Source organism: Raphanus sativus, chromosome 6, assembly GCF_000801105.2.
Source record: "Raphanus sativus cultivar WK10039 chromosome 6, ASM80110v3, whole genome shotgun sequence".
NCBI classification, from domain to species: domain Eukaryota; kingdom Viridiplantae; phylum Streptophyta; class Magnoliopsida; order Brassicales; family Brassicaceae; genus Raphanus; species Raphanus sativus.
This window is the reverse complement of record NC_079516.1, coordinates 5,442,031-5,468,136: the sequence shown is the minus strand read 5'-3', so window position 1 is coordinate 5,468,136 and position 26,106 is coordinate 5,442,031. Positions and strand designations below refer to the sequence as shown.

Sequence of the window (26,106 nt, the reverse complement as noted above, 5' to 3'; positions counted from 1 at the left end):
CATTAAGATTTTAATTACAGTTAATACCATTATACCTTTAAATAAATTAAAATTAAAAATAATTTAAAATATATTATATTTTAATTTTTGTTTTAAATACAATTTTGTTAAGTTAACAAAAAAAGAAGTTTTTCATCCAGGCTGCTCTTCTTTCTGTTAATACAATTCTCACCTCCTCCGCATAGAGATGTCAGTTTATTCTTTTCAGAAACTTTCATGAAGCTTTGGTTCTTTTTAGTTATTATTATTAAGAAAAAAGAAGAAGAAGAATACGTAATATTAAGTAAAAATTAGAACAAGTTATAACACAAACAAGATGAAGTAAGATATAACACTATTTCTTTAATAGATTAACAAAATCTTATCAAAATAAAACCAAATGAATTATAGAAAAAATAAAATATATATAAGAAAATTTTGTTTATATTATATACCAACAATATATCTGTGTATAATATTTAGTATCTAATTTCTAAACTAAGTAAATTGTCAAAATAAATATTCTATGCTTAGCTAGGATATAAAATTAAATATAATTTTACTATTTCTTTAAAAAAAGTCTAAACATATTGACAATCATATTTATGTTTTGTCTATAATTGAGAGATTAGAATACATAATACTCATTATGTAGTAACTGCATTTTCACTCTTATGTATATGATATGTGTAGTGCTAATTTATTATACATATATGTCTCTCTCCTTACATTTTTAATTGATTTTAGTTTTGTGTTAAAGCAATTATTCAGTGTAAAAATTCATATAATAAAACATAGAGTTTTTCTATTTTTGTTCTCACTTATTTTTTTTTTTAAATATTATAACGTGTGTGTTTATTATACTACTGACCGCGCATGAAATCGCGGATTACTTCTTCTTTACTATATAAACATATAACATAAAAAAACATCGCTGCTTCCTCAATGTTTCTCGTCATTTTCGTTTTTTGTATTACAGAAAATCTAGAACAACGATGGAGTTGCTCAAATGGAGACAGAGATTTGCAGTCGTATCAATGTAACAAAGATAAATTACAACGAATCAATCTCTCTAACCGAACAATGTATGTCGCCGCTATTTCTAAAGAAAAAAAATCTTTATCTCTACAAAACAACAAACACGTTTTTGATGAATTGTTTTGTAAGTAGACGTTTGTGTGTTATTTAGGCATGAACATGGGATATCCGATCTTTGGTTCGAGGTTAGTTTGATTTGTTTGTTTCTTGAATGCAAATTTAGTTCATTTGGATATTAGAGAAATTATGTCATTTCAGATTGATTTGATGTGGTTCGTAAAATAGTAACACATTGAAAATTTAGTCAAGTCCATTTTAATTAAAATTCGGTTTTAATTTTAATTTCATTTATACATATACTTATTTAAATTCAAAAACTTAAACAATGTTGATAATTTGCATTACCAAACGTTTAGTGACACAGTTAAGAAGTGATTTTTAAGAAAAGAGAAATATATATAAGTTAAAATTAACAACTAACAACTCTATACATATAAGAAATATAATTTAAACTAAAAAATATAAAATAGTTTCGAAACTTTTGTAAAATATTATAATTAAATTTAAAATTTAAATGTAATTGTTAAAACATAAAATTCTCAATAGTTAACTAATTATCAAAGTATACATTAAACTTCTACTATCAGCTTTTATGTTATAATAATTACTTATTAACGTACTTATTCAAGATTGAATTTGTGACTGGTTTGAATTTTTTTATTATTAAAATTGTTGTATATTCTCTAATATTATGGTTCGATTTAAATAAACATCCATAAGCCAAAATACCTCAGAGAAAGTTTCTTTTGGATATTGTATCATGTTCACTTCACTTCGATTTAGATTTATCTTTTATCAAATTGGATCGGTTCGGATTTTCGGTATGATTTACCCGATATTGTAAGATGAAACGCGGCGTTTTAAGCAGCTTTGCTTAATTACACTTAAGCCCTTTGACTGACCCTTAAAGTTGAAACGCAGCGTTTTATGCAGCTTTGCTTTGGTTTTCTCTAGTCGCGTGAGTCTGTTCCGTGTAAGTGGTGTCGCCGACGGAGACTACCAAGAAACCCGGCGGAGGATTTTAATTAGGGTTTTAACGGAGTCAACTAAAACAAACCCCTAATCGACGCTCAAAGCTTGTTCGCCACGTTTCGTTGGTGGAGAGAGATAGATGGACACGGATATGGACACTTCTCCTAGCTACTTCGACCCCGAGGGCGTCCTCAGCGTCAGGGATCAATTCCGTCGCTACCGGTAAAAGATTCCGACTACATTTCACTCGATTTGGTGAACTATTCTTCGATTGTGATTCGCGTATTGTTGTTTAAACGATTCACATTTGCAGGAAGAGACACTCTACATCGCCGCACGAGGAGATCTCGAGTCGGAGTGTCAGTGAGAATAGGTTACTGTACGATGGGAATCACATCCATAGTCCGACGAACACTGCCTTGCTTCTTGAGAACATTAAAGAAGAGGTTGATAACTTTCACCCTCTCTCTGCTGCTGTTTCCCCGAGGAGTGGTGACGACGATGAGGCTCTGTTTCGTAGAGTTGAGAGTCAGTCACTGAAGGCTTGCAAGGTTGAGAATGATGAGTTGGCGGAGAGTGGAGATACTACTTTTGCTCTGTTTGCTTCTCTGTTTGATTCTGCTCTTCAAGGTTCGTTCGTATGGTATAATTATCATTCTTCATGTTATTTAAGTATGTGTGGTTTCTCGACTAAGCAATGTTTCATTTACTCAGTTTGTAGAGTCTCATTTACTGTGGATTATGACTTGTTGGTTCTGCAGGACTGATGCCCATTCCGGATCTAATATTGAGACTTGAGGACTCATGCAGGGATGTTTCTCAATCGATTAGGTACGAGAGTTGAACCGTCTAAATTCTTCCAACGTTTTTTTTTTTTTTTTTTTGAAAACAATTGCTCGTTCCGTTGGTTATCTACAGGTATGGATCAGATGTAAGACATCGGGTTGTGGAGGATAAACTTATGAGACAGAAGGCTCAGCTTTTGCTTGGTGAGGCTGCCTCCTGGTCACTTTTATGGAACCTATATGGAAAAGGTTAGGAAACTCAGCTCCATCTATATATTGTTTTAGGCGTTTTGGAATAGGGTATGCATTGTGTCATTTTGATAACTGATGTATGTTAAATCTCTGTGTATCATATAATATTTTCTTTTTTACCTAGAGATTGGTATTATCGATGATAGTCTTTGTTCTTGCAGCTACTGAAGAAGTTCCGCAGGAATTGATTATGGTACTGCATTTTTTCTTATTCCTTTTCCAAATGAAATCATTCCTATTTAGTAAATCTTAAATGGACTTATGTGACTTTCTTTAATGTCGGCAGTCCCCATCGACATCTCATTTGGAGGCTTGTCAGTTTGTTGTAAACGACCATACAGCTCAGCTATGCCTTCGGATAGTCCTGTGGCTGGAAGATCTAGCTTCAAAATCACTTGATTTGGAAAGAAAGGTGTCTCTTCTATATATTCTTTTTCAATATGTTACTCTATCAACGTATCAATGTCACTTTTGCATGCTACTCGATTGGTTGATGTGGCCATTTTTCCCTAGGTAGAGCTCATGCATAGGATTGTTAACAAACCTACTAATTGCAGTGTAATTCCTGTAACTTTCATCACGATTATAACTTATAAGAAGCAGAAGAAAACAAAACGGTTGCTGCTATTTTTTTTTCCTAGTAGTCTTTGCTACCCACTTAGAGAAATGCTTGATCTTGTTTTAAATGAATGAAATCTGAGGAGCTCCTCCTAGAGAACACCTCCACAACATCGTTGCTTCTGAAATCAGAGTCGGGTGTTTGTGTTTCCTACTTGTCATATATATAGGGCGTTGCTTCTGTTTCCTACTCTTCGTTCAACTTATTTAAAGAAATGCGTGATGAACCCTCAATGATAGAGCTGACTTACCCTGGCTGATAATTTAATCACAAGGAAATATTTATGTTCTCAGGTGAGGGGATCTCATGTGGGTACTTATCTTCCTAACGCTGGAGTGTGGCATCACACACAAAGATATCTCAAGAAAAATGGCTCTGCTGCTGATATTGTACGCCATTTGGACTTTGATTCCCCAACTCGTGAACAAGCTCGTCTTCTTCCTGATGATAAAGTAAGTCTCTATTCAGCTATGGTTGAAGTTCGGTTTGTTTAGTGCTGAATCACTGATGGGCATGTTTTACCTTTCAGTGTATTTGTTCATTTAGTATACAATACATGATATAAATTAAAAAATGTTGGTTGTTCTAGGGCGTATAACATAGCAATTGCGAGTGCTTCTATTGTAAGGTCTAGCCACCGTGTGGATGTCTATATCTATACTGTGAAGGTCGTATTTCGTTCTTGTTTTGCTGTTGAACGAAATTAATAGTTACAACTTTTCTTTGGCAGAAACAAGATGAATCTCTTCTTGAGGATGTTTGGATTTTGTTAAGGGCTGGAAGAATAGAGGAGGCCTGTGATCTCTGCAGGTCCGCTGGCCAGGTAATATTACAAGGTATATTAATTACCGTAGGGTATTTATATTACACAGTTGTTTAGCTATAATGACGATTTGTATTTTTACTGCTGCGGCAGCCATGGAGAGCTGCAACTTTGTGCCCCTTTTCTGGAATGGACATGTTTCCTTCTGTTGAAGCGTTGGTAAAGAATGGGAAAAACAGGACTCTCCAGGCTATCGAGCTGGAAAGTGGATTTGGCAATCAACTGCGTCTTTGGAAATGGGCTTCGTACTGTGCATCAGAGGTAATACAAATTCTTGATAGGTTTGTTGCTCTCCTAATGAATTTAATTCTGTTTATACTTCAGAGAAAGCTAAAACTGGTTTATATATTTTGTTTCTGAAGAAAATTGCAGAGCAGGATGGCGGCAAGCATGAAGTTGCTGTTTTTGCAAACCAATGCAGCAACCTGAACCGCATCTTGCCAATTTGTACTGATTGGGAGGTAAAATATGCACACTTGCATAACCTGTTTTTTTTATAACCATATTTCAACACTGCTTGGCTGCAATTGTTTTGATAATTTAGATATTTGAACATTTTTTCTTGGTTGTCATGGCATATCTTTCAGCATTATAGTTTAAGGTGCTTATTTTAAATCATCTATATTCCCAAGTATGACAGGCTCCACCATGCACTTGTGTCAGTGTTGAATTAAATTATTATTCATGAGATATTTGGTCCCTGTTTAAAGATGGATATGTGATATGAATGTTTCTGGAATCCTATACCGTTGATAGTAAAATAGAAAATCCTAGATTGTTTTCCAAGCCACTCTTTGACTTCTTCTTTCAGGAATGAATTATAATGGTTTGGGATTTCTAGAAACATTTGCATCAAAATGCAATATTACTATACTTGTTTTCATCTCTGCCCTTCCTCTGTAAAATTTTTGATAAACTGGAAGCTGCTTTAGTTTCTAACATATTTTCATCTTAGTCGATGTGCTGCGTTCATTTGACATTGTCTTAATCTCAACGGTGATGTATCTGCAGTCAGCTTGCTGGGCGATGGCAAAATCATGGCTTGATGTTCAAGTTGATCTAGAACTCGCCCAATCAAAGCCAGGCTTGACAGAAAAGTTTAGAAGTTGTCTTGATGAAAGCCCTGACACTATGCAAAATGGTTGTCAGGCTTCACTTGGACCAGAAGATTGGCCGCTCCATGTTCTGAACCAGCAACCCCGTGACCTTCCTGCTCTTCTTCAGAAACTCCATTCAGGGTATGTTCAACTATTGGGACATTATGTCTGTCCTCCCCGTAAATAGCTCCAACCCAACGTATTGTTTTTTGTTCCTGGCATAGGAAAATGGTACACGATGCGGTTGTCAGGGGATGCAAAGAGCAGCACCGACAAATTCAGGTGTAGTAGATGCGAAATATATCTCCATCAAGCTATAAGAACCATATATATATGCGTTTTCACCCCTAATACTTTCTTTTGCAGATGACCCTTATGTCGGGGAATATCTCACATCTTCTTGATATACTATGGTCATGGATCGCGCCCTTAGAAGATGATCAAAGCAACTTTAGGTCATCAATAGTTTTTATCTAGAGAGTTTCACTTGTTTTAGGATATAATTCTCCCTACTCAGGGAGGTGATATGGGTCTCTTATGACTTTACCTTCTGCATATTTGCATTTGTTCCCTGTTTATTGTAAAGAAGAAAGATAGCTATATTTTTTTATTTGACCCAATATGTTATCCATCTGGCAGGCCCCATGGCGATCCTCATATGATAAAGTTCGGTGCTCACTTGGTGCTTGTTCTTAGGTATATGCTTGCTGACGAAATCAAGGACAGGGAGAAGCTCAGCAATGTTGGTGATCTTATTCTTCATATGTGAGTCACGTCGAGTTGGTTCCTCTGTTGTGAAAGAGTTCCGTTTTTGGAACTTAAAAAATACTAATTCATGATACATTACACAGCATAGTGCGCTCAATTGGATTTCTAGTAATCTGTGAAATGTTGCCAGGTATTCGATGTTTCTATTTTCAAAACAACACGAAGAACTCGTAGGAATATATGCTTCTCAGCTTGCTCGTCACCGCTGCATCGAACTTTTTGTACACATGATGGAGCTAAGGATGCATAGCAGGTAACTTCTAATTATTAGCTGTTGGATGATAATTATTGGAAGAGAGTCTTGTATATTGCATTGTGTGATTCTCTCAACAAAACATTGTGCGGACGAGCACCTGTTGGCCGTTGCATGCACGTTTATAGCATAAAGTAAGTTCTTTGACATTTGTTCCTTCTGCCCTGAAAAATAGCGTACATGTGAAGTTCAAGATCTTCCTATCCGCTATGGAATACTTACCATTCTCTCACGTGGATGACTCGCAAGGAAATTTTGAGGAAATAGTTGACAGGTATTCAAATGATTAATTTCCTGGTTTATTTTATGGTGATTGTGAGATGCATTTTACGTTTGTAAGCTCAGGAAATTTAACTTTATGGAACGTTCACAGGGTTTTGTCAAGATCCCGGGAAATCAAACTTGCAAAATATGATCCCTCAGTTGATGTTGCAGAGCAGCATCGTCAACAGAGTCTTCAAAAAGCCATAGCCATTCAGTGGCTCTGTTTTACACCTCCATCTACTATAAAGGATGTCAAGGATGTTACTTCTAAATTACTCCTGCGATCTTTGATGCACAGGTACGTGCAATACACACTGACACATGTAGAGCATAATTCGCAACTCGGTTATCCAAAATAATGTTAATATGTAAAGAGTCTGCCATGCCACTAATTCAATTTTCTTTACTCATACCTGCCTTCAGCAACATACTTTTCCGAGAGTTTGCTTTGATCGCCATGTGGAGAGTGCCTGCAACTCCTGTGGGTGCACACACGCTTCTTAGTTTTCTTGCTGAACCTCTGAAGCAACTCTCAGAGAATCCAGAGACACTCGAGGATTATGTTTCCGAGAATTTACAGGAGTTCCAAGACTGGGTATGCTTCACTGCACTTTTACTTTTGGTTCTTCCTTTGATTTTAACCTTAGTGTCTATCTCTGTGTTTTTTTAATAGAATGAGTACTATTCCTGTGACGCAAAATATCGCAACTGGCTCAAATTCCAATTAGAGAATGCTGAAGTCACTGAATTGTCAGAAGAGGAAAATCAAAAAGTTGTAGTAGCAGCCAATGAGACTTTGGATTCTTCTTTGTCACTGCTCCTCAGTAAGTGACGCCAAACTTTTATATAGATCGTTGACTTGTATGCAAGAAGAGCAGTTTTCCATTGGTTGAAAATGATGCTAAATGTGATAGTTTTAAACCTAATTCTATAGGAAAAGACAATCCCTGGTTGACATTTCTTGAAGACGATGTATTCGAGTCAGAAGAACATATGTTCCTTGAGTTGCATGCAACTGCGATGCTCTGTTTGCCTTCTGGTGAATGTTTGCGCCCAGATGCCACTGTCTGCGCGACATTAATGAGTGCGCTTTACGCTTCTGTCACGGAGGACGTTGTTTTGGACCGTCAGTTAATGGTACTCCCTTCATCCGTTGTCTTGTTGCATTTGTTTGTGTACTCGTTATTCGTGTTTTGCCTCACCTAAGGCCTATAGATAAGTGTGCATATTCCCCGTTTTTTGTCTAAAGTGGTTATGGAACAGAATTGGATGTTCTTGAAAGATGTGACAAAAACTTGAAACCAATCTGCTACGTATTATTTACGTTGATCTTTGCTGTAGGTAAATGTATCGATTTCATCAAGGGACAGCTACTGCATCGAGGTTGTGCTTCGGTGTTTAGCAACTGAAGGGGATGGACTTGGGCCACACAATGCCAATGATGGGGGTATTTTAAGTGCAGTTGCCGCAGCTGCTTTTAAAGGTTGGGATGTTTATGACACATATTTCTGCTTCACTGTGGTTTACTTTCTTTCTCCATGTAAACTTGGAGATGTTTCATTTGAGATGAAAACACCAGCATCTATAATAATAAGAAAAAAAAACTTAAAATTTCGACTGCAGGTGAGCTTACCAGGTTCCAGGCAGGTGTTACAATGGATATATCACGCCTAGACGCTTGGTATTCAAGCAAAGAGGGATCGCTTGAAACACCTGCAACTTATATTGTCCGCGGTCTCTGTAGGAGATGCTGTCTTCCAGAGCTAGTTCTTCGATCTATGCAGGTAAAGCCTCTTATTTGCAACTAGCCTCCTACAGATTTCACATTCCTGGATTAATGAACTTGCCGTCACTAAACGACATTCTTTCAGGTGTCTGTTTGTCTAATGGAGTCGGGAAATCCACCTGAATATCACGATGAACTGATTGAGCTCGTGGCTTCTGATGAAACTGGTTTTCTCTCTTTATTCAGCCAACAACAATTACAGGTTAGCAATGCTTCGATCATTTGGCAATTTTGGGTTATTCTTAGTAACTGACAAAAACCCATCTGATCAAATTTGGATGCAATACAAAATGCAGGAGTTTATGTTGTTTGAGAGAGAATATCGTCTGTCTCAATTGGAGCTCCAGGAGGAACTTTCATCCTCTTGATATTTTATCATCCAGAAAGCTTATTTTGGTCGTGTAAATGACCGACCCGTAGGTCTGTTTTCAGTTACTTATGATACTGTATACAATGTGAGATACTCTTTTTGAAAATCCAATTTATGTTTATCAAAATAAGCAACAATAAAAACATCATGCAAAAGTCCACGCATAGTAATCACCTTTCCACATCTCTCTTCTTGAAGTTCAGAGCATTGAGTGAAGTCTCTCATTTTCAGTCTTAACATGGTTTCTGGTGATGTCATCAATGGTGGGACAACCAGAAAGAGCCATAGTTAACTCCAACTCACTCTGCAGCATCTCAATCACTTTTCTCACTCCATCTTCACCCTTTGCTGCAAGCCCATACACCACAGGCCTCCCTATCTGCATATTCCAACCAAATAAACGTCACTACATCACCCACCCATTGAGCAAATCCTCAGCGTTTTAGAGCTTACAAGAACAGCTTGTGCTCCTAGTGCCAACGCTTTGAAAACATCTGTTCCTCGTCTCACACCTCCATCAAGCAAAACCGGAATCCTCCCTCCAACAGCATGAACAATCTGCAGTCTCAGAAAGAAGACCGATTGTGTTCATAAAGAAGAACAAGTTTGTTCTTTACGCAATCTTTAATGGGTTTTAATTTTTACCTCCTCTAAAACAGTTATAGTAGCTGGTGAATAGTCAAGCTGGCGAGCCCCATGGTTGGATACAACTATTCCATCTACACCGGCTTCAACAGCCTTAAGAGCTGAAAATATGATCATAAAATGTCTTCATTATATATATTATGATACAAGCTATATATATATATATCAGAGCATGACATAAGAACCTTACCGTCTTCACGGGTGAGTATCCCCTTGACCATAATCGGCAACTTTGTAATAGATCTTAACCATTCTATGTCCTAAAATTTTGCAGTGCAAACATTATAAGGAGTGTACACTCACATTATCAATGGGAATATTCAACAAGGACACTAACAGAATGAACTAACAAAGATTATATTACCTTCCAAGTTAACGAAGCATCAAACGTACTAGCGGCTAAGGCTTCAACCCCTGAACCTTCACTCTGGGAAAAAAGGTTATCACGTTAACAACATGTTGTTTAACATGAACATGAACCTTAACTTCTTAAGCTCTACTCACAGGTATGACTTTGGTTGATATTAAACCTTCAAAGTTCCTCAGCTGTGGGGATACCATTCTTACAGAACAAAAAAAAAGATTGAAACATCATTTAACAAACTACTATTTTGTTAGATATACAGGCTAAGCAGAGTAGTAATGGAGAGTGGTTACTTGTTTTTTATATCTGCTTCCCTTCTGCCAAGTTTAGGAACATCAACAGTCATAACAATGGCCTTGAATCCAGCTTTCTCAGCTCTTTTCACCATTTGAGCAGTTACATCGCGTCTCTTGTACACCTATACATTAAATAATATATCAGAGCAAACTAAGAACTGAGAAGACTAACGAAAAACAAAATAAAAATTGAGATAGTGTAGTTACATATATTTGAAGAAACCGAACAGCGTTACAACTGGAAGCAACTTCCTCAATAGTGCATGAAGCCATGTATGATACTATCTGAAACCTCACACAACCAAAAAAAAAAACCACAATCATCACACCTTAAAATTCAAAACAGAAATGCAATAACATGTAATTCCAGTAAACATTTTAGTACCATGATAGTGTTACACGCAGCTGCAGCTTTCGCAGTGGCGGTTTCTCCTAACATAAAAAAAAAACAAATATAATTGAACAACTGCATATACCGTTTTAATACAGTGTTATGAAACATAGAGTTAACAAAAGACCTTGTGGATGAGCTAACATATGCATTGCTGTTGGAGCGATCATTATTGGAGCTGAGATAGGGTAACCTAAGATTCTGGTAGACATATCTATCTTGCTCACATCAACGAGAACGCGAGGCCGGAACCTGAACATCAACGCACACAAGTCAAAAATGGGAGCCAATGAAACCAAAAAAATATATATTGATAATGAATTTTGGTTACAAGATTCTAGTGAAAGCTTCCACGTTATCTTTGAGGGTGTGTTGATCCTCTGCTCCTCCGCTATAGAAATCATAGTACATCTTTGGGAGAGCCCTTTTGGCCAGCTCTTGAAACTCATTCACGTTAACGATTTGATCCATCTGCTGAGAATATCAATCATATCAAAGGAAAGAACACTGAGAATCAAATAACACTAACGATACAAGAAGCTTGTTACGATCCATCAGTACTATATATAAATTATTATACTTTAAGAGACAAGGACCATGCTTAAACCAATTATCCATTACCAAACTTGATTCATCTATCTTGAAATTACAAGAAAAAACAAGAAACAGATATGTATATCGACTTTGAATGATTCATTAAAGCAACTGAAACAGAGCTAGCTATAGAAGTACATACATGACTGAAGGATGATCCAGAAAGCAAATCCCAGATGCAGAAACAGAAGTTGGAAACCAAGATGGTAAAAGCTATTTCTTGAAAGTCTTTCAAGTAAAATGAAAAAGAAAAAAAAAGGAAACACTGTGGGGGGGGGGGAAATAATGTATCTAGGGAAATTAGGTGGTATCGGTGACACAAAACGACAACATCTACTACTGATTAGTCCTTTTTCTTTTGTAACTTTGTAAGATTTGGATCATGCGTATCCTCTAAGCCGTCTAGAGTGTTCGCTTTCGCGTCAAATTGCTCTTAACAGTCTTGAATGCTACGATGACGTGGCGTGCTGAGTCAGAAACCACCAAACAAGAGTGGAAGATTTTTTTCGCTCTCTCTCCAGGAGCCTGTGACTTCAACATGTGGTAAGAAGGTTGAGTTGTTGAGGATCACCATACTGCTCACAAGTCTGGTTATGTAGGGAAACACTTCAAATGAAGGCAATACTAGACCTTTTGACATGGGACTAAAAATATGGAGAAGTTAGAACAAAGATGCGGTAAAATTTAGCAAAAAGAACAAAGATGTGGTAAAATATTAATACAATCATCATGAAGCCTAAGAAAAGTATCTTGTTTTCAACAATTCCAAAACTCAAATCTAAAAATAAGACTTGAAAGACTCTAGTTGCTATGATCGTTGTTGACAATCGCATTCATGTTGTTTTTGTTATTACTATTGTTTCCTATCCTACTCCCTTGCATTACATTCATGTTGGTTTTGTTATTACATTCATGTTGTTTTTGTTATTACTATTGTTTCCTATCCTACTCCCTTGCTGCATAAGCTGTGATAACTCCAACTGACTCTTCACAAAGAACTGCATCCTCTGCAACTCCAACTCCTTGAAAGAACTTCAACCTCTCTTTCTCCATCGTAACCATCGTTGTTGACAATAGCATTCATGCTCTTCGTTGTCATATGCAGTTCTTTCAACTCCAGCATCAAGCTGAACTGAAAAAGGTGATTGGTATATATAGTGTAGGAGATTTTAAATTAGTTCTATATACATATATATCCCTCTCAGCCATGATATGACACTTGTGTATCTAATGGCATTTTGAATAGAGAAACTTACTATTTGCTAACCAGTGCTGGTCTTGCGTACAAAAGTATGTTCTACATTTTATTTGTTAATTTGTATCTAACTATCTATCTTTCTTTTTTTGGTAAAATGAACTATCTATCTTTCTTCTTACACTCACACACACTCATAATGGAAACAATGTGGATAACAAACCGAGAGTAAATGAGAATATGAAGAGAAAATTGATTCGTACGTACATCACAAATATGCTCTTCTTACCAACATTGATTAAGCGGACACTTCATATTAGAGAAACCATGTTTCCAAAGAACAATCCATCTTGGTCATTACTATTTTACACGCAAAAGACGAACATAATTCCAAAAAAGCGACATGAGACTACTATTTACACATGGATACATTTTTTTTTAACAATATGGTCACTTCATATAAATACAAGATAAATAGGTGTTTTGATCACACTCGTAGAATGATCTCTTTCAACGGTCCAATGCGTTTAGCACAATCCTGCAATATTAAGAATAGTACCTTTAAAACATTTAAGCTAATAGTAACAAAAAAAAGGAGAATGAAAGAGATTGGAGATCAAACCAATCGCAAGCATTGAGACTTGTAGCATGTGTTTCACTTGGTGTTCCAGCTGCATACAAATGATTATGAGAATAATATGAATCAATAAGCTTGTGACTATATACTACACAAATATCATATGAAGTTACTAAAATCAAACAGAACAATAAAAAAGGTAACTTACGAGTCACAGGAGAACCTGGGATGCTTGATCCGACAGGAGAATCCGGAACACGACTCGGATTCACCATCAACTTCTGGTTAGTATTTATTGTGATATTTTGGCCGGAAATGTGATTTCTCAACTTTGCTAGGCCATTCTCTGGCGCAGGACCGGCCACCGTTTCATCCCACAGCTTGTGCAAAAATCCCATATCTCCAATCAAATCTTACAAAAGGGTTTTTGTTTTTTCTCTCAAGGAATTTGTTAATAGTCTCTTCTCTTATGTTTTGTTTTGTTTTCAGATGAGGATGGATAGTGGTGGTTTAATATATACTAGATTTTGACCCGCCCTTCAAGGGCGGGTATATTTTTTTGTTTTAAGTTCTTCAACAATTTTAATTTTGTTTCTGTTATTTCAATCATATATGTGTCGGTGAACAATTTTAATTTTTATATTTGTGTTATTTAAATCATATGTTTGAATTTACCAATACGGAAGCATGCATAAAATCGAAAGTAGAACATACATAAAGAGCTTAATAAAAAAGGAATTGAAAAACCCATAAAGATAAAACAGTAGTTCAAATAAAAAGAACATTATAAGCATCTTCAAAAATAGGATACAAAACTCCATTAATAGTTTGTAAATCTGTGTAGCTGGTCGATGTTTTGCTCTTGTTTAAAAGCAAATGCAGATAAAACAATTCGCTTGTATTGGAGTTATTTTCATGCTTACTAATTATTTTCTCTTTGTTCTTATTATTAATTTCCATCCAATCTTGATATTGCGAAGTTTGATTTGCCTTCTTTGTTGAGACATACCCATAAGAGAAATGAATATAATATCATTTAAAGTTTTAAGTATCATGTGGTTTTTGAATACTCGAAAGAGAGTTTTCATAATTTATAGAAGATGAAGAAAATAGGTAACAATTTAGAAAAAATGTAGGTTAAAAGTTGAATGAGAAAAATTAGGAAATTATTAGTTTATATTTAGACTTTTGCCAAAAAAAGGAAATAGCAAAAGAAAAATTCAAAACCAACTATTTTCTATAATAATCTGTCGATAAATATATAGACATGTAATTATATGTTTTTTGTTAAGTTATAATGATATGATCAATACTATTAATAATGGGTTTGTCAAATTTTGGTTCAATATTTCTGTAAAAGCCCAGATTAAACCCAATATGTACCAGTTCTATTATTTACCCAAGGCCCAATTCGATAATGATTTCCGACCACAAACACTTTAGAGATAAACTAAATCTTTTACAAAGATTCAGCTGAAAAGTTGTCGTTCTCTCTCCCTCTCTCTATTACCACCGCCATCTTGTCTCTCCCTCTCTCTATTACCACCGACGATTTTCTTTCTTTAATCATCAATCAGACCAACTAAGATCTTGTCTTTCCCTCTCTCTATTACCACCGACGATCTTGTCTCACCCTCTCTCTATTACCACCTTTCGATCTTCTCTCTTTATTCATCAATCTGACCACCAACGATATTGTTTCTTTATTCCGACCACAGACAGATCTTGTTTCTCTATTATAAGATCCCGATTCAGGTACATGCATTTTTTTTATTATACATTCATCATCAGAGTAATATTTTGTTTGCATGTAATCTTAGTTTGAGCTGGAATCTGAAAAATTGTAACTTTTTAAAATCTATTACATTTCAGATGTGACGAATCCGCTGTTTCTTCCGATTATCTTAGTGAAGCTGAAGAATATGGAGGCTCGCGCTGTTGATGATGTGTTTAAGGACTTTTGGGATCGAAGAGCTGATCTCACCAAGACTTTCATTTTATTCCATTGGGTTTTCTTGATTCCTGAGATCATAAAGTTCACACCTTTCTTCAGGTAATTCACTTTGTTCCTGTCATTTTTTTTCTGAAAAAGTTTCATTCGGAATCAGTGTATAATGATTATAAAAGGTTCTGACAGTAGATCTTTTACATGAATGGTAGAAGAAGACGAAGAGATCGTGTTTGTTTAAGATGTTTTGTTGGAGAAGAACTTCAAATCTTTAGCTGGAAAGGGATTTTAACAGATCGCAAACATCTATTGAGAATTGGGTAATCTCGATTCCTTGGTAGCTCTTTTTGATTTTTGATTTTTTTTTTTAATTATTATGATATTTGTGTAGTCATGTCTCTTTCTTATACTTTTTTCTCCTCGTTTCTTTGTTCATCAGGTCCGTACTTCACCAAAGCTAAAAGAAATTATGAAAAAGATTCTTTACCTGGGGAACACATTGAACCAAGGAACTGCGAGGGGTGAGTATTAAAATTTCTCTGTTTTAATGTTGGCTTTGATCCAAGAATGGTGACTTTGTTTTGGCTACGTCATGTATATGTTTTGTCTGAACACATATCTGAATTGGTTTGATAATACCCTTGTTCTGCTTTCTGCAGGCGCTGCAGTGGGATTCAAGTTGGACAGTTTATCAAAACTAAGCGATATACATGCTGCTAACAGGAAGATGACTCTCATGCACTATCTTTGCAAGGTAAAGTACAATCTCAATAAAAGGCAGCCTCTAGATTCTGTTGAGGGTAGTTTGGTTTGACTCTCTTCTTTCTTTTGTCTAGTTCCTTGCTTGAAAGGGATCAGATCTGCTGGACTTCCCTAAGGATATTGAGAGTCTTGAAAAGTATTCTTCAAAGGTTCGCATTCTGTGCTTTATAGGTCATCTACTTTTTACTTGTAATTGGCTCATAATTTCAGTGTCCTGTCGATTCAGATACAATTGAAGTCGTTGGCTGAGGAAATGCAAGCTATAATCAAAGGACTGGAGAAACTGATCAACCAATAGCTCACTGCATCTGAAAAGAAAAGGTCATGTTTCTGAAGTATGTTGTTGTTTTTTTTTTCCTTTTGGTTTATACTTTTCATTAATTTGAGATTAGTTTCCATCATTGTTCCACATAGGTAAACTATTTGCTCAGGTTTTGAACGCCCGACAGCAATGCCATTTAGCCATTTACATATTTAAAAGTTAAGTATTTATAAATATGTACTCTTGTGTGATTACCTTTACAACTGTGTTCTTATTTAACTCTCTTATTATTCAGGAGATGCTGGAAACAACATTATAAGTTTGAGAAAGGACATTGAGGAATGAAACATAGCTACCGCTTGGAAGTCACAAAACAAAACATAACAGGCGCTTGGATTCAGAAACAACCTTTAGCATTGGAACAACATGTAAGTCCCTTAACCAAACATAGATAGCGCTTGGAAGTGAGGAATGAAATATAGGTTATCGGTTAGAATTCAGGAATGAAATATCGGTTAGAAGTGAAATCATTTATCTCTGAATGTTGCTTGCTGGTATGTCTGTTGTGTGGTAGTATTTAGGCTAAAGAAAACAATGTCGTTTGCTTGTGTATCTGTAGTGTGCTTTGTTTGTATGAATAAATTAGAGGTAAATAAAAAATAGTAAAGATAAAAACACAGCAAACTAAAGATTAAAATTAGAAATAAGTTAAAACATCTGAAAGAAATTATGAAATAAGTTAACATCTCGAAAACACAGCAAACTACACAAGAAACTAAACATTCAGGTTAGAGATTCTGAAAGATCTCTTTAAAAACAACATTTTTTGTCTCACGCTTAGGCTTTCCCTGATCATCAACAACCAAAATCTTCAATCCTTTTTTTGATGTAACTCTGGAAACAGCCACATATAGTTGTCCATGAGAAAACACATCTCTTGGTAGATACAAACCAACATGGGATAGCGATTGACCCTGACTCTTATTAATTGTGATAGCAAATGCAACTGCAATAGGTAGCTGCCTCCTCCTCATCTTGAAAGGCAATTTCTTATCAGTAGGTGTAATAGAAAGTCTAGGAATGTCCACGGTTTTCCCCACCTTTTCTCCTGTGATAACTCTCGCCTTTACAAATAAATCATCCAACTCTGTAATCTGGAGTCTTGTGCCATTCATCAAACCGTTTGTATGATCGATGTTTCGAAGCAGCATCACTGGACATCCGACTTTCAAACGAAGACTGTGATTTGGCAACCCAGAAACCTTGATGGTGTTTAAGAAATCGGGAGTTAGAGCCTGGTCATTTTTTGAAAATCTATCAGAAGCATCAATCGAGTCAGAGCTTAAGTAAATCCTTTCTTCTCCTGCAAAGGGCGTAATCAATAATTAAAAAATATTCAAAACGATTTAAATAGGAAAAAAAAACATGTGAATATAAATAGTGTAACCTGGTAGTTTATCCAACATGTGCTGGTTAATCCTGTTAACATCTTCGTTGGTGGGACACAAAATGGCTCTTTCTTGGAAAAACTTTGCCTCTCTATTATGTTGCAAGGAAACAACATCACCATACACTGCTTTGCTAATAGCTTCAATTGGTTCATCTACATCAGTGATAAGAAACTCGTCTGGGATATTGATTACAACTTCTCCATCATTATCTCCTCCGAGTTTTCCATCTCCAACATCTAAAATCCACTCTGAAAATTCCTTCAATTCCTTTGCTTCTTCAGCAGACAGGTTTTCAGAAAGCAGCCTCATATTCTTCGTTAGCTTCATCAACTTAACATGCTTCCATAAATATGACAAATTAAGAGAGTCCAGTACAATTTCTGGACGTCCAGCACCATGTATGACGGGCAATATTTGTCTAAAATCACCTCCAAACACAACAACTTTTCCACCAAAAGGCCTCCCGTCTTTGTTCCCCAAAATGTCTTTCATACTCCTGTCCAAAGATTCAAAACAGTGTCTGCTCATCATTGGTGCTTCATCCCAAATGATTAGAGATGCTGCTTTCACCAAATTAGCTTGATCACTTCCTGGAATTAGTGTGCATGTAGAAAACTCATCTGGGTTTATTGGTATTCCAAACCTAGAATGTGCTGTCCTTCCTCCTTGTAGCAATAGAGAAGCTATCCCACTTGATGCAGTGTTCAAACAAATTTCTCCCCTGCATCTAATAGCTGCAGACAGCAATCTCCACAGGAAGGTTTTACCTGTTCCTCCAAATCCATAGACAAAGAAGACACCTCCTTTTTCATTTACAACAGCATCAACAATCTCTTCATAAATGTTCCTTTGCTCATCTGTTAGTTTTCCAATATCTCGGTCATGCTCAGCTTTCAGCTTCTCCCTATCGTAACTCAGCTCATCTGCAATCAACACATTGTCGTTTCCAACAATATCTGGATCTGGCTTTGGCATAGACTCCCACTGCTCTAATGAAAATCCATTACTCTTTAAAATTTTTTCGATCTCAAGAAGAGCAAACTGTTGTTTTTCTGCTGCACTTAAACAGAGATCTACAAAAAAAAACCAAAATGCGAATTAGACCATATTTTTCTGAATGTAGTATCATATAAAAATAGATTTATATTATACCTGGTCTGTTTAATAACTTTCTACGCTTGTACTCGATGTCATCACATAAAACCTCCCATGTATTGTCCCAAACGACCTCTGGCTCTGACAAACTACCAGACATCAGCATAATAACAAAAGTGTGACGCAAATGTGCAGCTGATTCAGTGAAACTCGTCCTCATAATGTCATCTATATACTCTTGATCATTGTCTAGTAAGCCCCTTGCAAAACAGGCCCTCTTAAATGTGGGATAAACAACATTATTAAAGGTTCGAACCTCCTCCTCATCCCTTGGACCTCTGACTATGTTTAGCAGAACACGCAAATAGAAAGCTTCTTCAATCTTCCTTGGGGCATAATTGATCCTACCAATACTGAATCCTTTCTGTCTATCATAAAACTTTTTCTCCTTCTTATTCCAAGTGAACATTGTTGGAATTTCTGCTAAAGTAAGTCTTCTGGCAACAGCACTAACCTTGTTCAGATCAAACCATCCAGTGAACATAGTATTTTCTATAAGCTCACGATTTGTGACTTCAGCATAAGTGTCATCATCTTTGAAAATAATAATCTGCTTCCCTGGTAGGTGAAACTGCATTCGCTCAACAGGCACCGATCGATAATGGATAGGAAAACTTAAAGTCCTCCATGCCCCTTCACAGGCCGAAACATATCTAAAAAAAAAAATATTAGTGAAGCAAGACTGATCTCGTTGAGAAGTAAAAAAAATAAATTATAAAGAGAGATTAGAACCAAATTCACCTGCAGTTGAAGAAGTTTTTTATCTCATTTTTTTTTTCAACTCCAGTAGCTCCTTTTTCTGATGGCTCAACAGAAACAGTACAACGATCTGCACCTTTATTAATATACTTAAATAAGTATTTAATGGAACCAGTCTGATTACACCACTCCACGTTAATATGAGCTCGATACCGAACAGATAATTTCTTGTTATAGGGTATAACGTATCTGTTATCGCATTTGAAGCCATTTTTCTCTACAAAGCAACCAGGCTGTTCACGCCGTCTATAAACCGGAAAACCTTCTCTGTTCACAGAAGTTTTGTCCACAAAATCTTTAGGATAGAGCTTTGAACATTTACCATTCTCCATGCATGGCGAGTTCATGTTAACTGCCCCACAAGGACCATGAATCATCATATCCTTCACCACATCAAACAGCTCTGGTTCCTTATCCTTATCTGGTATTTCTGCTGAGATGATCTTGTCAATGTCATCTGTTTTAGGAAATTTATATTTAGGATGCATGAACAGCAGAATATGAGCATGGGGCAGACCACGTTTCTGAAATTCAACTGTGTACATCGCTGCATTAAACAAAAACATTAGTAACCAGACGATTTATAACAATATATATGTTCATAAAACAACCATAAAGATAACTCACATGCGACAGTCTTTCCAAGTAGATTTTTTTCAGTTAAATCGCTCATTAGCCGATCTAGTTTAACCTTAAAAATCCTGCATAGGATTTCTGGTCTGTCGTCAGGAGTGAGCTTGCGTGGTTGAACATACCTAGTGATTTCAGGCCATTTAGGATTGCATGTGAAAGTTATAAAAAGATCTGGAAATCCATAGTATTTGCATATTGCCATTGCATCCAAATACAAATTCTTCATGTATCTTGGTCCTCCAACAAATGTGGCTGGTAACAAAAAGCGGCTTCCTTGCTCGTGCATATCGTTATCCCCATTGTTTCCAGACTGCTGAATAGAATCATAGCTGTCTGATCTAAGGCTTTTCTGGTTCATCCTCAAATAGGACAACCGATTTGCTTCTATGGTTGTATAACCATCTACCAGAAACTGTTGGAATAGCCTTTTAGAGTGTAGAAGTGTATGAGATTCCCCATCTCTTTCCATAATCCGATATGCATACCACTGTCTCATACTGATATTTTTCCTCTTCAGTTTAGCAGTAGCTTCTGTAGCTCTTTTTTCAATCCCAAGCCTGAACCCATCTTCGCCATATGCAAAGATAAGAGGATACTGTAGTGCTAGGTAGGAAGGATGTATTTCACTTATCCGTTTAAGCCATCCTGTTTGCTTCTCTTGTAGAACAATATCTCTTTTATCCATTTCCAAATTAAAATCCCCAGGAATTAGTGCAGCAACTTCAGATGCAGTAGGAGTATCATATGTCCTTCCATCTTTTTCTCGAGAGCTAACAATCCTCATATGAAATGTAGCACCAGAGTTGGTATTGAATCGATCTCTTGCTGAACGAAACTGATGTACATATGGGTTAACTTGGTTTAGCATCTGAACTATCATCTCAATGACTTTCTTTCTCAGACTCTCTTTTTTAGCTTTATCAGCCTTTTTCTTGTATTTCCTGCATTAAAATTACGCCCTTTCAGTCTTAGAATACATGGTCATAAAGAATCATATTATATCAAAACTATTAAATCCTTAGTAATTCAGAAAATACCCTATAATGGAAGCTCTTTTATCAATTTCGATTTCTGTGTCAACAATGTAGAGTTGAGAAAACTTGGGCTCTTCTCCAGCTTGTGGCTTTAAACTGCCCATCAAATGATAGTTTTCTCCTTGAAGTTGAAACATTTTTGGTCCTCGTCCTTGAGGAACACATCTATCCACTTTACCCCCAAGAGATGTAAAAGAGAAAACCATATTAAGTTGTCTGATATTTTCTCGAAAATAGCTGCTGATATCATCATCACCATGTAACAATCTTTTCAAGATCTCTGGTGATTCCTTTAGTAATGGCAACTGAACTTGACCTTGTCCACAACACAAAGAAAATTTTGGTTTCTTGGACTTTCTCTTCTTTTCAATACGTTCACCATACCACATTTTCGCACCACAGTACTCACATATGCAAGTAGGATCACCCTCATCTAAATACTCTGTAACAAATTCATAAATAAAGATGCTCAAGTTATTTTCGAATACAGGAATAAATTCTGAAAAATACTATTCAATTACCTGTACTCTTTGGTGTTTGCAGAGGTGTAGTAGATGATGATGAACCACCCTCAAACATGTTTCGAAATATATCAGCCATAGTCAAAATCCTAGACCTTTGTTCATCTGTGATAGGACTTGGATTCGCTGTTTGTACTTCAATGTTATCAGATAATACTTCAAATGAATCACCATCTTCACTACTCACATCATAACTCTGATCACTATAATCTTCACCCTCCTCTGTTATTAAAACTCTGTTATCTAATTTGTTCTTGCGAATTAATATAATCGGATAAACTAATTATACATACCAGAGGATGGGTTTTCAAATGGTTGAAAATCATCTTCTTCTTCTGACTCATTTAGTTGAGATGTGGACCACTCCATGGCATTAGGTTGCTTGACACTGTCTGAGTTGGAGAAGGCTGGTAAAAGATTTCTAGGTTGAATATTGAGACATGTGCTTCTTCTTGTTGTGATGTTTGATAATTGAGAAGCCATATTGTTATAATCACCACCTCACCATCGCACAAATTTACAAAAACAATGTTAATTGTTAAATTTACAGCTTCACAATGATCACAAATATTTAAATAAAAATAGTGCCAAGTACCATTGCCTCGAAATCGCTTAGATCCCTGAGGTTGCTTTCCTTTATCTTTATCTGTAGATAAAAAAAAGAACAGAATAGACACATGAATCGGATAATATTGATTCACTTCATCATCAATCATAAAAAACAGTATAATATATAACAGTAAGAACATGTAAAGAAAAAGTACCATAGTATTGATTTTCTAAACTGAAGGCAGTCGATGGATTAGTATAATTGTGGGTACTCCCACAGCTTGGTAGTGTTTGATTTAAATTCGTAACATCTCTCAACACTGATTTTGCTCTATCAGACGATTTGGAATCAGATGGAGAAATAACTATAGGTTGATGATTTTTCCTCTTCCTTGCATTGTCGTCTTTGTTCTTCATGTTTGATTGTGATAGTAACTGTGCTTAGAGAAGTTAGAAATAGAAAACCATCGTTGTTGAATAATGAAGGTTAGGGTTCCTTTTCTATGAACGTGGTTTAGTTTTAATGATGTTGTTTCTTATTGGATAGAAAAAAATATATGTTGTTTGATTTAGTTTCCTATATATGAGGAGATATTTTTAATTAACATGAAACCATATAAATAAATTATCTGGCTATTATTGATAATTTATAGATGATTTAAAAAAAAAAATAGAATTGATATTGTCTCGGTTGCCTATGTATAAAGAGAAATATATTTCACATGAAACCATTTATGTAAGTTATGTGGCTCCATAATTATATATGAAAATCCAGGTATATCGATTCTTAGTATGATTGATAATGATACTTAGTATGAATCGTTTCTTTGAATATATTTCATAAAATTTAAAAACTTGAAATTTTCATTGAAAACGAAAGTTGAAATAACAGAAACAATTGTGCAAAGAGAAACACTTGTTTGAAAATAAAGTTAACAGAAACAAAGCAAAAGAAAACACAAAGCAATATTGAAGACTCCATTAGCCACTTTTTTTTGTGCTTGACTCTTCTTTGGTAGTCTTTTCTTTCTTCACAAAAACTCTAGTGCAGTGCTTCTTTGTTGTAGAATTTATGTCACGATCATCTTCACCTTCAGTGGATTTTTCTTTGCGTTTAGATACAGGAGTTACCATGTTGTCTTCGTTTGGTTGACTTTCCAACTGGTAAATCGAGTCCTGTAGATAAAGAACATCAAAGCATTTGTTTCTGTATCAATAAGTTGAAGTCATATAGATAAAGAACATCATTTATAAAAACGAAACAAACTAAACCATACCTGTGAACCAGTTAAATAGGATGTTCCAACATCAGTCTGAGTAAATGATTGACTGGTACTACCACCAGTAAGTAGCAAACTCGGATTTTTCCACACTTTACCAACTTTGTACATCCCACCCTTGCTACTAACATTGTTACTCTCAATGTAAACTCCAAACATGAAAGTCTTTCCAATCAAAGAAGTAACAGCCTCAGGAAAAGAGTCAACATCTTTTAGCTGTCATATTCAATATTCATTATATGTTAAAGATACAAATCTATTCTATAATGTATATTTACGAACCCTGTTTTTTTTTCAGGCATAGTGTATACTGAAGTTGAAAAAAGGGTTATAACCTCATCAAGGGAACCGCTGAGCAAGTCGGCAGCAGATTCAGGAACAATGGCGCTAGCAATCCAGTCAAGTAGCATTAGGTAAGCTTCTCCAGAGCCATCTTTAACCCTTACATGAATCCTGAACCTGTGATAGAGATTTAAAATTTGTATTAGGAAATAAAAATACTGATAACAACAAAAAGAAACTTACAAATAACTTACTTAGGTAAGACATCTGTGACTTTAGCTTCACACTTTTCACACCACCAAAGATGAGTTATAATCTCATTACCATTCACGATTTTAACAGTTCTAGAAATCTTGGTGACCTTTCTCTGGTCAGCTTGGCACCCAAAATAGTACCATCCCCAGTCCTTGTCAATATCATAGATTGTGGCAATGACTCTGCATTGCTCAATCTACATTTGAAAACAAAAACATTAGTATTTTAACCATGGATACTGTTAGAACATATAACTAAAACCTGAGTTGATTCCAGTAGCTCTGCAATGTCCTTAGTTGGGTATTGCATCCAAGGATCGCGTCTAATCTCCCTCTCCAGTCTGTCTTCTTCAGATTCAACCAATGTCAAGGCATTGGATGCAACATCCCTATGAAACGTTAACCATTAAAGTTGGCATATCTATAAGAAAATACAAATATAAACTCCATCATTAAACCCAAATTACCTTTTCAAAAACGCCTCAGTCTCCTTTATTGGTGGGTTGAAAAAGACTTGAGAAGCATCATATGAGTTTGAAATTTGAACATCATCTAACATAAACATTTGTCACATAAAAAGAAAGTAAAGACAAAATCATAAAAAATTATGATGCTAAGTTATGATAAAGGGATAATAGTGTTACTTCTGTAGGTGCCAATTTTCACAAAACGTAGGAGGCATATAATCGAATCTTCACCAGCTGAGTCACAATTAGCTTTAATGTTTTCAGCAAATTTTCCCCACAAACAGCAAGTAATCCTACGGCCACTGTTAAAAATCATATGTTAAAATATTAATCCTAATGATATATGATATAAAAAAATTGTTATAACTTACACAAGGTCTTTCAAACTGAACTCAATTTTCTTTTTTGGTTTTCCTGAGCACTGAACTGTCTGTAGAGCTCCCAAATCAGACACTTCTCCAATAACATCTGCAAGTTGAAAAAAATAAAGATCAAACTATAAAGTGGTCGCTTAATTTGAAAATGTAACTTGAAAACTAATTTTATATACATACCAATTAGGATGTTAGCATCTTCCACTCCATTCTGAATAGTTTGGAAATCCACCAAACTCAGAAACATGCTGTCGTTTTGGATTTTTGATGGAGTGATATCAGTTCCATAAATGAAATTGATCTTGTATGGATGATTGGTAGGCCTGTAGGAAACAGTGGGATTACTGATGGAGAAATTTTCTATGTTTCTCCACATACCAAGAGAAAAAACATTTGAAAACTTCCTCGCCAACTTATCAAGGTATGACTTCTTACAGGATGCATGTATTTTCGTTCCCTTCAAAATAAACAAAGAAGTACGATATGAGATAGTAGTTTAGTTGAGTATAAAGAGAAATCGATAATAGATAGGTTTTGCAAAGATCTGAGACTTACATGTGCATCAGAGAAAATGATTTCCAATGATTCTCCTGAAAGTTTTGTGTATTGCTTCCAGGTATGGAGCACCTTGACTTCTACACGACATTCTGTCCGGAATGGTTTGAGGTCAGCCACAGGAATGAGTTCCATGATCAATAGTATTTCTGTAGCGATAAAGTTTGTGAGTTCTGGTTTTAGGAAGTATGATAAGAAAATAGAATGAAAGGAACGATATATAAACCTGAGGATTTCGATAATATCAACCGTTTAGTTATAGGAGTTGTGCTAAAATATCGGATAGTGGGTTTGCACGTTGAGAAAATAGATTTGATTTGTGGAATTTAAATTGATTCCAATTATATATCCCTTTATAATAGGATATTAATTTGTTGTGGAAGGTGGTTAGGATAATAGATTTTGTAATTCGAATATTTAGTTGGTTAAATAAATTTTTGTTTTTTTTAAAAATAATGTTTCGAGTATATAACTTAAGTAGTCAAAATTTATAGATTTTATAGTTACAGTAGGAATATTTTAGTGTGTTAAATAAATGTTTGTTTCCAAAAAAATAGGATGTTTCAAGTATAAATATTTCAAAATCAAAAATGTAGATTTTAAAATAGTAGGATAAACAAAAAAAGATATTTAATAGGTAGTGCTTGAAAATAGGATATTCCTAGTTATATAAATTGATAAAGTCGAATTTA

General features: G+C 35.5%; 4 protein-coding genes and 1 long non-coding RNA gene across 7 annotated transcripts; 2 read left to right on the top strand and 3 right to left on the bottom strand.

Moving 5' to 3' along the window:
* Positions 1–2,020: 2,020 nt before the first annotated feature.
* Positions 2,021–9,130, top strand: LOC108812887 (nuclear pore complex protein NUP107-like). Its single transcript, XM_018585269.2, has 24 exons — positions 2,021–2,271; positions 2,363–2,679; positions 2,811–2,880; positions 2,968–3,083; positions 3,248–3,279; positions 3,373–3,498; positions 3,999–4,157; positions 4,436–4,528; positions 4,622–4,789; positions 4,891–4,989; positions 5,540–5,766; positions 5,850–5,907; positions 5,992–6,080; positions 6,265–6,390; positions 6,524–6,646; positions 6,822–6,920; positions 7,020–7,208; positions 7,334–7,505; positions 7,584–7,734; positions 7,845–8,047; positions 8,252–8,393; positions 8,534–8,694; positions 8,782–8,898; positions 8,993–9,130. Exons 1-24 carry the CDS (start codon positions 2,189–2,191, stop codon positions 9,062–9,064), a joined length of 3,192 nt encoding a protein of 1,063 aa, XP_018440771.1. The 5' UTR covers positions 2,021–2,188; the 3' UTR covers positions 9,065–9,130.
* A 27-nt stretch (positions 9,131–9,157) lies between these two features.
* Positions 9,158–11,650, bottom strand: LOC108812888 (peroxisomal (S)-2-hydroxyacid oxidase GLO4). Of its 2 annotated transcripts, XM_018585270.2 has the most exons (12): positions 11,499–11,650; positions 11,094–11,236; positions 10,890–11,014; positions 10,757–10,803; positions 10,579–10,656; positions 10,369–10,493; positions 10,216–10,273; positions 10,076–10,138; positions 9,902–9,971; positions 9,712–9,812; positions 9,520–9,624; positions 9,158–9,445 (listed from the first exon to the last, which is right to left on the bottom strand). In XM_018585270.2, the coding sequence occupies exons 2-12, from the start codon at positions 11,231–11,233 to the stop codon at positions 9,266–9,268; spliced, it is 1,092 nt and encodes a 363-aa protein (XP_018440772.1). In that variant the 5' UTR covers positions 11,234–11,236; positions 11,499–11,650; the 3' UTR covers positions 9,158–9,265. The 2 variants fall into 2 exon arrangements, with proteins under 2 accessions (XP_018440772.1, XP_018440774.1); XM_018585272.2 differs by lacking the exons at positions 10,890–11,014; positions 11,094–11,236; positions 11,499–11,650 and having other exon boundaries at positions 10,579–10,663; positions 10,757–10,788.
* A 1,195-nt stretch (positions 11,651–12,845) lies between these two features.
* LOC108807615 (dormancy-associated protein homolog 4-like) lies at positions 12,846–13,634 on the bottom strand. The gene is made up of 3 exons (XM_018579883.2): positions 13,337–13,634; positions 13,174–13,222; positions 12,846–13,089 (listed from the first exon to the last, which is right to left on the bottom strand). Exons 1-3 carry the CDS (start codon positions 13,524–13,526, stop codon positions 13,062–13,064), a joined length of 267 nt encoding a protein of 88 aa, XP_018435385.1. The 5' UTR covers positions 13,527–13,634; the 3' UTR covers positions 12,846–13,061.
* A 989-nt stretch (positions 13,635–14,623) lies between these two features.
* On the top strand, positions 14,624–25,838 carry LOC130496020 (uncharacterized). Of its 2 annotated transcripts, XR_008935047.1 has the most exons (12): positions 14,624–14,883; positions 15,001–15,181; positions 15,289–15,396; positions 15,516–15,597; positions 15,736–15,830; positions 15,913–15,987; positions 16,065–16,159; positions 16,253–16,318; positions 16,396–16,528; positions 23,781–23,895; positions 25,181–25,280; positions 25,476–25,838. It is a non-coding gene; the product is annotated as an uncharacterized LOC130496020 (long non-coding RNA). The 2 variants fall into 2 exon arrangements; XR_008935046.1 differs by having other exon boundaries at positions 16,253–16,528.
* On the bottom strand, positions 23,100–24,878 carry LOC108850010 (uncharacterized). Its single transcript, XM_056987752.1, has 7 exons — positions 24,663–24,878; positions 24,486–24,570; positions 24,281–24,407; positions 24,019–24,215; positions 23,818–23,941; positions 23,480–23,698; positions 23,100–23,378 (listed from the first exon to the last, which is right to left on the bottom strand). Exons 1-7 carry the CDS (start codon positions 24,799–24,801, stop codon positions 23,184–23,186), a joined length of 1,086 nt encoding a protein of 361 aa, XP_056843732.1. The 5' UTR covers positions 24,802–24,878; the 3' UTR covers positions 23,100–23,183.
* Positions 25,839–26,106: the final 268 nt, after the last annotated feature.

What these genes read in the sequence shown, in the direction of transcription:
- LOC108812887 (XM_018585269.2), top strand. Translation starts at nt 2,189, where the DNA reads ATGGACACGGATATGGACACTTCTCCTAGCTACTTCGACCCCGAGGGC. An exon ending in TTCCGCAGGAATTGATTATG is followed by an intron (nt 3,280 to 3,372) that starts GTACTGCATTTT and finishes TAATGTCGGCAG; the next exon opens with TCCCCATCGACATCTCATTT. An exon ending in GAGCTAAGGATGCATAGCAG is followed by an intron (nt 6,647 to 6,821) that starts GTAACTTCTAAT and finishes CCTGAAAAATAG; the next exon opens with CGTACATGTGAAGTTCAAGA.
- LOC108812888 (XM_018585270.2), bottom strand. Translation starts at nt 11,233, where the DNA reads ATGGATCAAATCGTTAACGTGAATGAGTTTCAAGAGCTGGCCAAAAGG. An exon ending in GAAGCAGATATAAAAAACAA is followed by an intron (nt 10,274 to 10,368) that starts GTAACCACTCTC and finishes TTGTTCTGTAAG; the next exon opens with AATGGTATCCCCACAGCTGA. An exon ending in CTATAACTGTTTTAGAGGAG is followed by an intron (nt 9,625 to 9,711) that starts GTAAAAATTAAA and finishes CTGAGACTGCAG; the next exon opens with ATTGTTCATGCTGTTGGAGG.
- LOC108807615 (XM_018579883.2), bottom strand. Translation starts at nt 13,526, where the DNA reads ATGGGATTTTTGCACAAGCTGTGGGATGAAACGGTGGCCGGTCCTGCG. An exon ending in CCCAGGTTCTCCTGTGACTC is followed by an intron (nt 13,223 to 13,336) that starts GTAAGTTACCTT and finishes ATTTGTATGCAG; the next exon opens with CTGGAACACCAAGTGAAACA. An exon ending in AGTCTCAATGCTTGCGATTG is followed by an intron (nt 13,090 to 13,173) that starts GTTTGATCTCCA and finishes TTAATATTGCAG; the next exon opens with GATTGTGCTAAACGCATTGG.
- LOC108850010 (XM_056987752.1), bottom strand. Translation starts at nt 24,801, where the DNA reads ATGATTTTTAACAGTGGCCGTAGGATTACTTGCTGTTTGTGGGGAAAA. An exon ending in GTCACAGATGTCTTACCTAA is followed by an intron (nt 23,942 to 24,018) that starts GTAAGTTATTTG and finishes TCTCTATCACAG; the next exon opens with GTTCAGGATTCATGTAAGGG. An exon ending in CCTATTTAACTGGTTCACAG is followed by an intron (nt 23,379 to 23,479) that starts GTATGGTTTAGT and finishes CTTTATCTACAG; the next exon opens with GACTCGATTTACCAGTTGGA.